Source organism: Phalangium opilio, unplaced genomic scaffold, assembly GCF_054372755.1.
Source record: "Phalangium opilio isolate 3A_F unplaced genomic scaffold, DU_Popi_V2 ptg000011l_1, whole genome shotgun sequence".
Taxonomy (NCBI): domain Eukaryota; kingdom Metazoa; phylum Arthropoda; class Arachnida; order Opiliones; family Phalangiidae; genus Phalangium; species Phalangium opilio.
The window spans coordinates 6,110,531-6,127,233 of NW_028324147.1; the positions used below are offsets into that span (position 1 = coordinate 6,110,531).

The 16,703-nt window shown below is 35.1% G+C and overlaps 2 protein-coding genes across 4 annotated transcripts in view; one reads left to right on the plus strand and one right to left on the minus strand.

Annotated features, from left to right (window-relative positions):
* The window catches only part of LOC149710089 (calcitonin gene-related peptide type 1 receptor-like), a 152,692-nt gene that overhangs the window by 74,772 nt on the left and 61,217 nt on the right, over positions 1–16,703 (minus strand). For all 3 annotated transcript variants that reach the window (XM_089859116.1, XM_089859128.1, XM_089859119.1), the window contains exons 9-13: positions 15,930–16,036; positions 15,689–15,780; positions 14,999–15,125; positions 14,413–14,566; positions 13,629–13,695 (exon numbers count right to left, since the gene is read on the minus strand). In XM_089859116.1, coding sequence (XP_089715242.1) covers positions 13,629–13,695; positions 14,413–14,566; positions 14,999–15,125; positions 15,689–15,780; positions 15,930–16,036 — 547 coding nt within the window. The remainder of the gene's footprint in view (positions 1–13,628; positions 13,696–14,412; positions 14,567–14,998; positions 15,126–15,688; positions 15,781–15,929; positions 16,037–16,703) is intronic.
* Positions 3,441–4,374, plus strand: LOC149710093 (uncharacterized). Its single transcript, XM_089860729.1, has 4 exons — positions 3,441–3,615; positions 3,681–3,718; positions 3,785–3,889; positions 3,962–4,374. Exons 1-4 carry the CDS (start codon positions 3,441–3,443, stop codon positions 4,088–4,090), a joined length of 447 nt encoding a protein of 148 aa, XP_089716855.1. The 3' UTR covers positions 4,091–4,374.

The following is a 16,703-nucleotide window of genomic DNA, read 5'->3' on the forward strand; positions in this document are numbered from 1 at the left end:
ACGAAACCTTAATTACAGCTAGAAGAAAACAAAGAGCACGCAAAGCGTTTTTAAATTCAAAACGCGATGTCATTATCCACAACAAATCCGACATTCAAAACAAACGAACAATCCTTTAAAACTGCACGAAACCTTAATTACAGCTAGAAGAAAACAAAGAGCACGCAAAGCGTTTTTAAATTCAAAACGCGATGTCATTATCCACAACAAATCCGACATTCAAAACAAACGAACAATCCTTTAAAACTGCACGAAACCTTAATTACAGCTAGAAGAAAACAAAGAGCACGCAAAGCGTTTTTAAATTCAAAACGCGATGTCATAAAATATTAAATCCAACATTCAAAACGAAAGAAAAATCCTTTAAAACAGAGTCTCTGCAAGCTTCGTAATTTACAGTTCTCAGTCTCATTCGACCGAACATCATCATGCGATTCGAGATTTTCGTGCTGTTTTTCGCAGCGGTTATGCTATCAACGCGAATGGGGACTTGCCAAATGTTCGGTGTACTTCCAACCACATACTGTAAGAAAATCGATGGTTCCAATTACGACCGGGATACCAACTCTATAGCCTTAAGCAATTTTGAAAAAATTTGCGACTACAATAGTAAGTTTTTAGATATAACTGTAAATAAAAAAATTTCTTGTGAATATTCGAAATAATTAAAATCCCCCTATTCTTTCCGTAGAATTATGTTTCGATACAATGAAAAGAATACTACACGAGGTAAGAAACATCGTATTCAAGTTAACAAGGCTTTTGAAATGTCAACAAAACCTATTTATAAACTTGCAGAGACCGCAATACGTAACCAACTACACTTGCTTGGACAATTTTAATCTCGATCGAGATTTTGGAGGAATGTGCCCTAAAGCGTTTGAAGACCGGAGAAAAATGTTACAGGAGGTATCGAGCTAATGATTAAATATCTCATTAATGAAAATTAATCCTCATTTCTAATAACACTTCCTTTTTTCGTACAGCTGCGCGAACGAAATATTACGGAGTTTAAAATGGCAAAGAAGAATCCAAAGCGCATAGTGCGGCCAATAGCCTGCTGTGTGACTGAGGTTGTCCGGCATACCAAAAAATGAACGACAAAGCTTCATAAATGACGTTCATTATGTAAGTAAAATCTGCTAAAACCAAACATTGTGAAATAGGGAAAATATAAGTTTTTTTGAAACTGTATCATTATTTTAGGGATGCAACCGCCATGGACGTTAGATTTTAATCAAAAGTTCATAGATAAAAACAAAACGTATACTTTATTGAAGCGTGTTCGCGCCTTGTAATATGAGAAACCCCCCTTTTAAGTTTCAGAATAGTCTCAACCCACCTCTGCGTATGATTACCTTCACGTATCTAGTAGCAGATGCTAGTAATAGAACCGAGAATAGAAGTTTGGATCGCCACCATAAACCTTTGACCTTGAAAAAAGAACTTCTGATATCATGTAGGGCCGTCGAGAGAGTTTGCGGGACCCGGGAAAACTGACCGCATTGCCCCCTCTCTTGACGGCCCTTCTTATATTTTGGTTGAGAGGAGGGTCATTTCCTTCTCATTTTACATGGCGTCTACAGCCAAGCCTGGAAACTGTCAACGAAGTATACTTTTTCTTGTTATCAATGAACTTTTGCTTTAATGTATAACTTGGAATTAAAATAAAATATTTTGAAAAAGTCATAAATTCCGTTCCATGTTTTATGATAAATATAAGGCCTTAACACAAATCTCAAAAACCTGGAGATTACATGATCTCAGGCCACCGTTGTTTCTCTACATCCCTTTACCATTGGGAACTTCCTTTTTGTTGTTCAGTCAACACTTCGGAAATTCCTTTTTTCTTCTCCTCAAAATCTGAAGTTGTTTAGAAAGAGAGAGAGGAGGTATGGGAAAAAGTCAATAAAATATAAAAGGATTGTAAAAATTCTTCAGTTCCTCCAACGTCTATTTTTAACATCAAAAGGATTTTGAGAGAAGTCATCGGGCCCAAACTTGGAATCCCCTCTCTCATTCGTGAATTCTTTAAGATAAGACGCGAAACGAAGTTTAAATTGAGGTCAAATTAAGTTTACTCTGTTCCCCAATAAAGTTTTCATGATCTTAAATATTTCAAACGTAGTCTAGTTTTAGATTTTAGAGATTCTAACTGTTGAGCCCCAAGGTTATTTTTTAAGCTAGCAACTCGGCCACAATACGTTATAAATGAATTGATATTAATTTCGGTAGCTCATTAATGATTAATTATGCCGGTAGAATAACCTTACTGAAGTAATATTAGATTGTTACAATTGGGAAATTAACAGAAACTTCGACTTCAAGGGGGATTTTCTAGCTCATTTCCCATGGGGTCCTTTTTGAAATTTAAACTATTTCTCGTTCAGTACCGGTTTTTGGTAATCAGGGCTGCCACGTAAATTTCAGAACCAAATTCCCTGACTTTTCCAGGTTTTCCCTAACCTTTTTCTTAGATTTTCCCTGACCTTTTAGGCCGAAAGTGTAAATGTTTACAGCAAGTTTTAAGTGCTTATAATTAAATAAATTCGATCTAAATTAAGGTTTCCTATGTATTTGTTGCACCAAAATGATTAAGAAACATTTTAACCATAAATAACAGTCTAAGAAATTCTGGACATTTTTAAGGATAGCTCTAAAGTTGTCTGTCTTAAGAGAGAATGAGGAGAAACTTTCATTACTCTTTCAATAAAAACTTATCCCAAGACATTTTACCCACTAAAATCAAATTCCCTGACTTAAACTGACATTTTTAAAATTCCCAGACTTTTCGGCCCATTTTCAGAATTCCCTGACTTTTCCAGGTTTTCCCTGACCCGTGGCAACCCTGGTAATGTAACTTGAAGGGGTACAATAATATTAATACAGGTGTTTCTGAGAAGTCTGCCACAAATTAAGGAGGGTTTTTTAAGGGTCAAACTGAGTGAAAAGTGTCGAAAAATATGGGGTCTACAATCTTTTTTAAGCCCCTGAAAACAGGGAAAGAGTCACAATAAGATGTGGAGTAAGTCATACCTAGCTAGCCTTCAATAGTCTTCAATCGAATAACGTTATTGAACCTTAATCTAGCAAAAGTGTACATACGCTTAATTTTTTGCTTTTCCCTTCAACGTTTCATTATACATCAACGTTCACTGTTAAATTGAAAATTTTATGTCAGAGAAACAGATTAATCACGAGGAAAAGACGGGACAATAAAACTATAGCTATAGCACAAGTACATCGCTTCGTCAACGTCTTTCTCGTGGAGTACACGATTATTGTAACATAGACAAGAGTGAGAGCTAAGTTTTTAAATTAAAAATGTAATGTCAAAACGTTTCAAATATCACACTCGAGATTTACGAACAATCCTTTAAAACCGAGTCTCTGCAAGCTTCGTAGTTTACAGCTAGAGTCTGATTCGACTGAATATCATCATGCGATTCGAGATTTTCGCGCTGTTTTTCGCAGCTATTACGCTATCAACGCGAATGGGGACTTGCCAATATGTACCAAAACTCGTAGACTGTAAGAAAATCGACGGTTCCTCTTACGACATTGAGGACAGCTTTATAGTGAAAAAAAATTTTGGAAAATTTTGCGACAACAACAGTAAGTTTTTGCAACAAAATTTGTTATAAATATTCGAAATAATTAAAAGCCCCCTTTACCCGTAGAATTATGTTTCGATACAATGAAAAGTAAACTACTCGAGGTAGAAACACCGTCTTCAAGTTAACGGCTCGTAAAATGTTAACAAAATCTATTTATAAAATTGCAGAAACCGCAATACGCAACCAACTACACTTGCTTGGACAATTTTAATCTCGTACGAGATTTTAAAGGAAGGTGCCCCAAAGAGACTTATTTTAACAAAAATTTTAAGGTAGCTAGTTTAAGATTAAATTTCTCAGTAAAAAAATTAATTAATTCTAATAATACTTGTTTTTTCGTACAGGATCCAAAATGGGTATCGCAGCCACTAAAATGCTGTATAATTGAGGTACTATCCGGCATACCAAGAAATGAACAACAAGGCTTCATAAATGACGTTCATTATGTAAGTAAAACCAGCATTTTGAAATAGGGAAAATATAAGTTTTTTTGAAACTGTATCATTATTTTAGGGATGCAACCGCCATGGACGTTAGATTTTAATCAAAGGTTTATAGATAAAAACAAAAAGTATACTTTATTGAAGCGTGCTCGCGCCTTGTAATATAAGAAACTCCCCTTTAATTTTCAGATTAGTCTCGACCCCCTCTATGCACGATTACCGTCACGAAAGTAGCACGGGGAACACTTGTGAATTGTCTCGAAATGTAGCCAAGAATTAACGTTTGAATCGCTACCATAGAGTGATATTTTGTATTGACCTTCGACTCCAAAAAAACCTGGTTTGCGATTGGTTTGATTGTGTAGGGTTTGAGAGGAGGGTCATGTCCTTCTCATTTTACATGGCGTCTACAGCCAAAGGCTGGGAACTCTCAAAGAAGTATACTTTTTGTTATACCAATGAACTTTTGCTTTAATGTTTTACTTGGAATTAAAATAAAATATTTTGAAAAAATCATAAATACCGTTTCACGTTTTATGATAAATATAAGAATGACATACTTAATATATTGGACATTGGTTTATGACCGATCAGGAAGGTAAGATTTTACTCTATTCTGAATGGGCCTTAACAAAAATCTCAAAATCCTGGTTTTTAAGACTAATTAAATGCTAACTATTTTATAGTAGAGACAATTTAATTTGCTTTAAAATGTTTCCATTTATATTTAGAAAAAAGGCCATTCAAGGTATAATATTATGTTACAGGGTTCATACAACTTATGGAAAACCTATTTCCCTGAATTTTCCAGGTTTTCCCTCTTTGCATGTTTGTATTAAACTTGCGTTAATTGAACTTTTCCTTTAATATCAAAAGGCGCGGGCCAAAACTTGAAATCCCCTCTCTCATTCGCGAATTCTTATAAATAGGACGAGAAACAAAATTAAATGAAGTTTTCATGATCTTAAATATTTCAAACGTAGTCTATAGTTTTATATTTTAGAGATTTTAACTGTTGCGCCCAAGGTTATTCTTTAGGCTACCAACTCGGCCACTATACGCTTAATATTAATTGACATTAATTTCGGTAGTATAAGATTGTTACAATTGGGAAATTAACAGAAACTTCGACTTCAAGGGGGATTTTCTAGCTCATTTCACCATCAATTTCTCGACCAGTACCAGTTTTTGATAATGTGACCTAAGGGTACCATAATAATAACACAGAGTGTTTCTGATAAGTCTGCCACAAACTAAAGGGTGTGTCTCAGGGCGAAACTGAGTGAAAAGGGTCAAGAACATGGATGGGATCTACAAAATTTAGAGATATGGGCTTCCAAACATTGATTGGCCCCCAAACAAGGAAATATTCACACACGTGTGGAGTAAGACATATCCAGCCTTCAAAAGTCCTCAATTTAGAACATTATTGAAGCTTAATCTCGCAGAAGAGTACGTACGCTGGCAAAGTCAAGCTAATTACTCACATTTATTATGACTATTTCATTCTTTAAAGGAGAAATCAATGTTTAGGAGCGCATATCTACGTAGATAAATGTTGTAGACCCCATGCACGTTCTTGGACATTTTCCACTCAGTTCGACCCAAATATCACACATTTTAATTCATGGCAGTTACTCTGGATTTTAGCAAAACGTAATGCAAGATCCAAGCTTAATTTTTTTTTTGGTTTTTTCCCCTCAAGTGAACCTCAACGTTTCATTATACATCAACGTTCACTATTATATTCAAAATTTTATGTCAGAAAAACAGATTAATCACGAGCAAAAGACGGGACAATAAAACTATAGCAACAGCACAAGTACATCGCTTCGTCAACGTCTTTCTCGTGGAGTATACACGATTAATGTACCATAGAAAAGAGTGCGCGGTACGACTTGAATTAAAAATGTAATGTCAAAACATATCAAATCCCACATTCGAAATTCACGAACAATCCTTTAAAGCTTCGTAATTAAAGCTAGAGGAAAAGAAAGAGTACGTAATGCGTTTTTAATTTCAAAATTCAATGTCATAACATATCAAATCCCACATTCGAAATTAAAAAAAAATCCTTTAAAACAGGGTCTATGCAAGCTTCGTAATTTACAGTTAAGAGTCTCATTCGACTGAACATCATCATGAGATTCGAGATTTTCGCGCTGTTTTTCGCAGCGATTATGCTATCAAAGCTAAAGGGGACTTGCCAAAAGCAAAAGCACAGAGTAATATACTGTAAGAAAATCGATGGTTCCTCTTACGACAAGGATACCAAGACTTTTGCACTCTATAATTTTAGAAAAATATGCGACAACAAAAGTAAGTTTTTAGATAAAAACTGTAAATGAAGATAATATCATGGATAAAGAATGCGCGTGAGGAAATTTGTTTTCACGCTATAAGATAGGCAACTCCCTATCTCGGACGACAGCTTATTTTGTATATACTCCATTACAACATCGGTTGTCGGCACGCGCAAAGCTAGGTCCCTATGTAACCTAACTTTGCGCGTGCTGACAAGAGGCTAAAAAACTTCGGGATATTTTAAATCCTGAAGATCCTGAAATTTTTTGTCTCTTGTCAGCAAGCGCAAGGCTAGATTACATAGAGACCTAGCTTTGCGCGTTCTGTCAACCGATGTTGTAACAGAGTATATACAAAATAAGCTGTCGTCCGAGATAAGGAGTTGCCTATCCCATAGCGTGAAAACCAATTTCCGCACGCGCATTCTTTATCCATGATAATATTTTATAAATATTCCAAATAATTAAAATCCCCTTTTTCCGTAGAATTATGTTTCGATGTAATGAAAAATATACTTATCAAGGTAAGAAACATCGTATTCAAGTTAACAAGGCTTTTAAAATGTTAACAAAATCTATTTATAAACTTGCAGAGACCTCAATACGAAACCAACTACACTTGCTTGGACAATTTTTAATCTCGAACGAGATTTTAAAGGAAGGTGCCCTAACCAATATGTAGACCCGAAAAAAGTGATGGAGGAGGTATCGAGCTAATGATTAAATATCTCATTAATGAAAATTAATCCTCATTTCTAATTTCTAGTAACACTTCCTTTTTTCGTACAGCTGCGCAAACGAAATTTTACCGAGTATGAAATGACATTGAATGGTAAAACTCCTAAGCCTGATGTGGTAGAGCAGCCAGTACTCTGCTGTATATTTGAGGTTATGTCCGGCATACCAAAAAATGAACGACAAAGCTTCATAAATGACGTTCATTATGTAAGTAAAACCAGCATTTTGAAAAAGGGGAATAGAAGTTTTTTGAAACTGTATCATTATTTTAGGGATGTAACCGCTATCGAAGTTAGAATTTAATCAAACGTTCATAGATAAAAACAAAAAGTATACTTTATTGAAGCGTGCTCGTGTCGTGTAATATAAGAAACCCCCCTTTAAGTTTCAGAATAGTCTCGACCCCCTTCTGCGTATGATTACCTTCCCGAACGTAGAACAGGGAACAAGCGTGAATTGCCTCGTAATGTAGCCAAGAATTTACGTTTGAATCGCTACGCTACCATAGAGTGATATTTTCTATTGACCTTCGACTTCAAAAAAAAACCTCTCCGCGATTGGTTTGACTGTGTAAGGTTTTGAGAGGAGGGTCATTTCCTTCTCATTTTACATGGCGTCTACAGTCAAAGGCTGGGAACTTTCAACGAAGTATACTTTCTGTTATTATCAATGAACTTTCGCTTTAATGTGTAACTTGGAATTAAAATAAAATATTTTGTAAAAGTCACGAATTGCGTTTCATGTTTTATGATAAAAATATAAGAATAACATACATGATATATTGGACATTGGTTTATGACCGAACAGGAAAGTAAGATTTTACTCTATTCTGAATGGGCCTTAACACAAATCTCAAAATCCTGGTTTTTAAGACTAATGCTAAGTTGCTAACTATTTTGTAATAGAGACAATTTAATTTGCTTCAAAATTTTTCGATTTCTATTTCGAAAAAATGCCATTCAAGGTATAATGTTATGTTACAGGGTTCATACAACTTATGGAAAACCAATTTCCCCGAGTTTTATAGGGTTTTTTTCCCCGATATATGGAGTAATAACAACGGAATTTGTTTTTAAAATTTGAAGCAACAACTCCAGAGCATACTAAATAAAACCTCAAACATTTCCCTGATTTCCCAGAATTTTACTAAAAATTCAAAACTTCCCTAAGTTTTTTCTCAACTATTACTTTTCCCTGAGTTTTCCAGGTTTTCCCTCTTTTGCATGTTTGTATTAAACTTGCGTTAGTTGAACTTTTCCTTTAATATCAAAAGGCGCGGGCCAAAACTTGGAATCCCCTCTCTCATTCGTGAATTCTTATAAATAGGACGAGAAACGAAGTTCAATAAAGTTTTCATGATCTTAAATATTTCAAACACAGTCTATAGTTTTATATTTTAGAGATTCTAAATTTCTAACTGTTGCGCCCAAGGTTATTCTTTAGGCTACCAACTCGGCCACTATACGCTTAATATTAATTCACATTAATTTCGGTAGTATGAGATTGTTACAATTGGGAAATTAACAGAAACTTCGACTTCAAGGGGGATTTTCTAGCTCATTTCCAATCAATTTCTCGACCAGTACCAGTTTTTGGTAACGTGACTTGAAGGGGTATAACACAGAGTGTTTCTGATAAGTCAACCACAAATTAAAGGGGTGTGTTCTAAGGGTGAACTTGAGTGAAAAGGGTCAAGAACGTGGATGGGATCTACAAAATTTAGAGATATGGGCTTCCAAACATTGATTGGCCCCCAAACTAGGAAATAGTCACAATAATATGTGGAGTAAGACATCTCAGCCTTCAAAAGTCCTCAATTTAGAACATTATTGAAGCTTAATCTTGCAGAAGAGTATACGCACAAGCTGGTAAAGTCTAGATAATTACTCACATGAATTATGACTATTTCCTTCTTTTAGGGTCCAATCAATGTTTGAGAGCGCATATCTCCGAAACTAAATGTTGTAGACCCCATGCACGTTCTTGGACATTTTCCACTCAGTTTGACCCAAAGATCACACACTTTAATTCATGGCTGACACTCTGGATTTTAGCAAAAATTAATGCAAGATCCAAGCTTAATTTTTGGTTTTTTCCCTTTCGAGTGAACCCCACAGTTTCATTATACATCAACGTTCAATATTAAATTCAAAATTTTATGTCAGAAAAACAGATTAATCACGAGCAAAAGACGGGACAATAAAACTATAGCTATAGCACTATACATCGCTTCGTCAACGTCTTTCTCGTGGAGTATACACGATTAATGTACCATAGAAAAGAGTGCGCGGTACGATTTGAATTAAAAATGTAATGTCAAAACATATCAAATCCCACATTCGAAATTCGCGAACAATCCTTTAAAGCTTCGTAATTACAGCTAGAGGAAAAGAAAGAGTACGTAATGGGTTTTTAATTTCAAAATGTAATGTCATAACATATCAAATCCCACATTCGAAATTAAAAAAAAAATCCTTTAAAACAGAGTCTCTGCAAGCTTCGTAATTTACAGTTTGAGTCTCATTCGACCGAACATCATCATGCGATTCGAGATTTTCGCGCTGTTTTCGCAGCGGTTATGCTATCAACGCGAATGGGGACTTGCCAAATGTACGTAGCAATTCCAACCACATACTGTAAGAAAATCGATGGTTCCTCTTACGACGGGGATACCAACGCTATAGTGTTAAGCAATTTTGAAAAAATTTGCGACGACAAAAGTAAGTTTTTAGATAAAACTGTAAATGCAGAAACTTTCTTATGAATATTCGAAATAATTAAAATCCCCCTATTCTTTCCGTAGAATTATGTTTCGATACAATGAAAAGTATACTAATCAAGGTAAGAAACATCGTATTCAAGTTAACAAGGCTTTTGAAATGTCAACAAAACCTATTTATAAACTTGCAGAGACCGCAATACGTAACCAACTACACTTGCTTGGACAATTTTAATCTCGATCGAGATTTTGGAGGAAGGTGCCCTAAAGCGTTTGAAGACCGGAAAAAAATGTTGCAGGAGGTATCGAGCTAATGATTAAATATCTCATTAATGAAAATTAATCCTCATTTCTAATAACACTTCCTTTTTTCGTACAGCTGCGCGAACGAAATATTACGGAGTTTAAAATGGCAAAGAAGAATCCAAAGCGCATAGTGCGGCCAATAGCCTGCTGTGTGACTGAGGTTATGTCCGGCATACCAAAAAATGAACGACAAGACTTCATAAATGCCGTTCATTTTGTAAGTAAAACCCAAAATTGTGAAATAGGGAAAATAGTTTTTTGAAACTGTATCATTATTTTAGAAATGCAACCGATATCGACGTTAGATCTTATTCAAAAGTTCATAGATAAAAACAAAAAGTACACTTTATTGAAGAGTGCTCGCGCCTTGTAATATGAAAAACCCCCCTTTAAGTTTCAGAATAGTCTCGACCCCCTCTGCGTATGATTACCTTCACGACCGTAGCACAGGGAACACGCGTGAATTGTCTCGTAATGTAGCCAAGAATTTACGTTTGGATCGCCACCATTGAGTACTATTTTCTACGACCTCAATAAAAAAAAACCTCCTTCGCGATTGGTTTGTTTGCCAAGGGTTTTGAGAGGAGGGCCATTTCCTTCCCATTTTACATGGCGTCTACAGCCAAAGGCTGGGAACTGTTCAACGAAGTATACTTTTTGTTATTATCAATGAACTTTTGCTTTAATGTATAACTTGGAATTAAAATAAAATATTTTGAAAAAGTCATAAATTCCGTTTCATGTTTTATGATAAATATTAGAATGACATACTTAATATATTGGACATGGGTTTATGATTAATTTTTGACATATGGGGCTGGGCATTAAAAAAGCTAATTTGCAAACTTCGACTTCAAGGGGATTTTCTAGCTCATTTCCCATGGGTCCTTTTTCAAATTAATCAATTTCTCGTTCAGTACCGGTTTTTGGTAATGTGACTTGAAGGGGTACAATAATAATAGCGTTTCTGACAAGTCTGCCACAAATTAAAGGGGTGGGTTCTTAGGGTCAACTTGAGTGAAAAGGCTCAAGAACGTGGATGGGATCTACAAACATTGATTGGCCCCCAAACAAGGAAATAGTCACAATAATATGTGGCGTAAGTCATATCAGCCTTCAAAAGTCCTCAATTTAGAACATTATTGAAGCTTAATCTCGCAGAAGAGTACGCACAAGCTGGTAAAACCAAGATAATTACTCACATGCATTATGACTATTTCCTTCTTTTAGGGTTCAATCAATGTTTATTAGCGCATATCTCCGTAACTAAATCTTGTAAACCCCATGCACGTTCTTGGACATTTTCCACTCATTTTCACCCAAAGATCACACACTTTAATTCATGGCATGGATTTTAGCAAAACTTAATGCAAGATCCAAGCTTAATTTTTGTTTTTTTTCCCTTTCGAGTGAGTCTCAACGTTTCATTATACATCAACGTTCACTATTATATTCAAAATTCCAAGTCAGAAAAACAGATTACTCACGAGGAAAAGACGGGACAATAAAACTATAGCAATAGCGGCCTGTATATAATGTTTTAGCAAAAATTAATGCAAGATCAAAGCGTATTTCTTTTTCTTGGTTTATTCTCTTCAAGTGAACCCCTTGACCAATCAGAAACAGCCTGTATATATATTAATATTTTAGCAAAAGTTAATGCAAGGTCCACGCGTGTTTTTTTTTTGTTCTTTTCCTTACAAGTGAACGTTAACGTTTCATTATACATTAACGTTCACTATTATATTCAAAATTTTATGTCAGAGAAACAGATTAATCACGAGGAAAAGACGGGACAATAAAACTATAGCTATAGCACAAGTACATCGCTTCGTCTACGTCTTTCTCGTGGAGTACACGATTATTGTAACATAGACAAGAGTGAGAGCTAAGTTTTTAAATTAAAATGTAATGTCAAAACGTTTCAAATATCACATTCGAAATTCACGAACAATCCTTTAAAACTGCGTCTCTGGAAGCTTCGCAATTACAGCTAGAGTCTCATTCGACTGAATATCATCATGCGATTCGAGATTTTCGCGCTGTTTTTCGCAGCTATTACGCTATCAACGCGAATGGGGACTTGCCAATATTTTCCAAAAGCCATAGACTGTAAGAAAATCGACGGTTCCTCTTACGACTTTGAGGACAGCTTTATAGTGACAAAAAATTTTGGAAAATTTTGCGACAACAACAGTAAGTTTTTGTAAGAAAATTTGTTATAAATATTCCAAATAATTAAAAGACCCCCTTTTTCGGTAGAATTATGTTTCGATGTAATGAAAAATATACTACTCGAGGTAAGAAACACCGTCTTCAAGTTAACAACTAGTAAAATGTTAACAAAATCTATTTATAAAATTGCAGAAACCGCAATACGCAACCAACTACACTTGCTTGGACAATTTTAATCTCGACCGAGATTTCAAAGGAAAGTGCCCCAAACAGGCTTATTTTAACAAAAAGATTAAGGTAGCTAGTTTAAGATTAAATTTCTCAGTAAAAAAAATTAATTAATTCTAATAATACTTGTTTTTTGTACAGCCTAAAAAATGGGTATCGCAGCCACTAAAATGCTGTATAATTGAGGTAATATCCGGTATACCAAAAAATGAACAACAAGACTTCATAAATGCCGTTCATTATGTAAGTAAAACGAGCATTACGAAATAGGGGAAATATAAGTTTTTTGAAACTGTATCATTATTTTAGGGATGCCATCACAGAGGACGCTAGAATTTAATCAAACGTTCATAGATAAAAACAAAAAGTATACTTTATTGAAGCGTGCTCGCGCCTTGTAATATAAGAAACCCCCCTTTAAGTTCCAGAATAGTCTCAACCCCCCTCTGCGAACGATTACCTTCACGAAAGTAGCACAGGGAACACGCGTTAATTGTCTCGTAATGTAGCCAAGAATCAGAGTTTGAATCATAACCATTGAGTGATATTATCTATAAACGTTCGACCTAAAAGAAAAGCGCTTCCGCGATGGGTTTGAGAGGAGGGTCATTTCCTTCTCATTTTACATGGCGTCTACAGCCAAAGGCTGGGAACTGTCAACGAAGTATACTTTTTGTTATTATCAATGAACTTTTGCTTTAATGTATAACTTGGAATTAAAATAAAATATTTTGAAAAAGTCATTAATTCCATTTCATGTTTTATGATAAATATTCGAATGACATACTTAATATATTGGACATGGGTTAATGATTAATTTTTGAAAGGCTACTTTTAAAAAGGGAAAATTTATTTCTAACTAAGCTGCTCAACGACTATATGAAAGTAGTTTTCTTAATGTTACAACTTAGCAGAGAGAATTCAAGTTATATAGTTTAGTCTGGTCCGAATCTCGATAATTCTATACCCTGATTCGACCAACTCAAAAGGTACGTGAAAACTTCACTTGGGGTCAGTGGGTCAATAAAGTCCCTGATTAACCTATTATCCTTTTAATTTATTGCATGCCTATAAAAGTATAACTAAAATTTTAACTTACAAAGTGGTTCGATCTTGCTGACTGCCACGTACCGCAGTATAGATTGTAATTAGAAGTCCTGGAAGACCTGCGCCCAAAAAAAATTAAAAATAATTTTAACTTCCATTTTGCTTCTCATAAAATTGTTTGTATAAGCAGGGATAGATTTAATTTTATAAGTAGGAATGGAGAACAGAGTACTCTATGTGCGCGTCATAGTCTCGGACCCCCTTCTATGGGACGGAGGGGTATGAAAGAAGAGGCGGATCATAGCGATAGAGGTAAAAAGGAAATACGTATTTTTTCGCCGTCCCCGTCACCAACGTCATCAAAACGTAGTTTAAGTAAGCTAATAAGATAATTTAAACTTTTCGTTAAGTGTTAGAGGGAGGGGCCCTATACTGGGTGGTCTATGAGTCGGACTGAAGTAAATACTAACCGTTCTCCATTCCTAATTCTAAAATTAAATCTATCCCTGGTATAAGAAACTGGCTTTAAAATAAGTAGAAAGATATTTAAATAATCGTCTGCTTTGGGAAAGATAAGCTTCATATTTGTCCCATGGGCATATAATAAGCACATGGGACAAAGGGTTCGGTTTTGTGTAGATAAAGTAGCCAACTCCGGCTTTAGTACATAAAAGGTTATCAGGGGTGCAGCTAGCTATACCCAAAATTAAGGAACCTTCACAAGCCTCTAAAACATTACAGTCTATTCGCTATAAACAAGTACCTCATTCTTCACAAACCTGGCTTTAACTTTAATAATCAGTGAAATTAAAATTTGATTAAAAAATTTATCTTACCCCATCCAAGAAGATAAAACCACCGCAAAATTTTATCCTCTTTGACAAACGCGACGACCATAAGAGTATGCAGATAAAGGCCTTCGCAAAACATCCATAAATAATTGCTAACCATGAAGTAATGAACTATAACGTGAAGAATTTGGCATGGAAGCTGAAAATACAGGAATAAAAATATTAACTAATGATTTAATTAGAGATCTCAAATTAATCCATATTATTCCCGAGTAATATAGCAAGGCTTAATGATCCTAAGGCTACAATTGACTTCAAATTTAAGCTTACAGTCCGAGGCTTGACCACCTGGACCACGAATCTTTGTTGTCCACATACCCATTAATGTTCCGTGGGTATGTGACCACCCCCCCCCCCAATTAAAATTGGCACTCACGTTAAGCCTTGCTTGACACGTGGGTATATACAGAGTTTTCAGCCTAGGAGGATTGATACTATTTACACCAGGAGGCCTGACAAAGAAAGTGCATAACCAAGTAGCCTCGCCTCCTAGTGTAAATGGTATCAATCCTCCTAGACTGAAAGCTATGTATTGATAAAATTCTATTTAAATTATTAATTACTAGTTTACCGCATTGTTTAATGGGACATCTGGTTTTTGGACCACTTCGCTGTACCATATGATCCACATAACGTTGTTAATGATGAAAGATACGAAGAGATTTTTGTGGATTGTAATGCGAGTACAACTGAGTTGTCTGCATAATTACGTACATATATTAATAAACAATTAATATATTAGTACATTACTAATAAATAAATTAATTAATTAACACATTAGTACATTACTAATAAATAAATTAATTAATTAACACATTAATAAAGGCTTAAACATTTGACACGTTGCTGGTAACCACGAAATAGCTCCGTCTCTCTGCAGTCCGCCATTTTAATCTAGCGTTTCAGTCACGGCATGGACTTTGTATGTCGAAAGAGGGTAAGAACTAAGAAAAGCCGTAATTTATCGTGACTCATGGACAAAAATCGTCGGGGGGAATGAATTCATCTCATTTGCTTCTCCCTCCCGCTCGCCTTCCTTTCAACGGTGCTTTGAAATTTCTAGTCCACTTAATTCACCCCCCCCCCGTAAAAAAAACACAGATCATTTACTCCCCCTTCCTATCCTTCTCGCCGCGCGTGTTGATTTGTAGGGAAGCCTTGGCATCTCTCCAAAAGCAGAAACCAAGGAATACTTCGTTCGGGATTGCCAGTCAAATCGAGTCTTTTAATTAAAAATTAATTAGTATTAATTACGACTTACTTGAAGTAGCAGAAGAGAAAGAAAGATACGGTTAATGCCACAACGGACAAAAAATATCCAATAATGTATAAATTATTTATTTGCTGGCGGAACTATAAGAGAAAAAAACAATTTTTGGGAAAACACAGTCACGTTTTCTAGAATTCATGAAAAATTCCACATATAATTTTAAAAAAATCTTATTTTTAAAATCCAGTCCCATTGGTAGTTATTAATTTCGTCTTTCGCTGCTAGCAATTACCTGTAAATCTTCGGTATCGACGCAGGTGGTATAATTAGACCAAGTTCTATTAGTATCAGGATGTCGAAACCAACTTCCATCCGAACTGCATTTTCTATAAGCAAATTCTATATTTAAATAAAAATAAAAATAAAAATATTAAAAAGTTTGAAATTAAATTTGCTTTCAGCGTTCAAGTGTCAAAGAATTCTTTCGAATTTTGAGAGTCAACAGACTCCCCGAGGTTAATTAACAATTCCAATTATTACAAGTATCTTTTAAATTATCTAAAAGCAATGGGGGGGGCACGGAGAGAGAATCTTGCTAGTAAAATAAAAGTCCCGGGGGCTTTTGCATATCCAAAAATTGGGACATTTTTCCCGGAATTTCGAAAATTCACGAGGCTTGACACGTGACTTTATTATAATAAATAAATATTTTAATTATATTATTATTACCGTATTTCTATAAGACACCCAACAAAAATAATTTTATAATAAAAACACGAGGGGCCAGTCATCTAGCAACGCGTAATCTTTGAAACGTAGTTGTACCTTTTACTGCAGTAAAGGGATTACGAGCTATCTTTAATACCCCTGTCTTTGCTAAAATCATGAACATGAAGTCCGTAATCGGTGTACGGGGACTTGGAGAGTGAATAGCCCCTTGTAAAAATATCAATTAAAAATAATAATATAATTTCAACAAAATTCATTATGGAGGCTAAGACGTCAATATTGAATTTGAAAACAAAAATGAAACAGGTCAGCGCGGCTGCTGGAAATTATTACATTT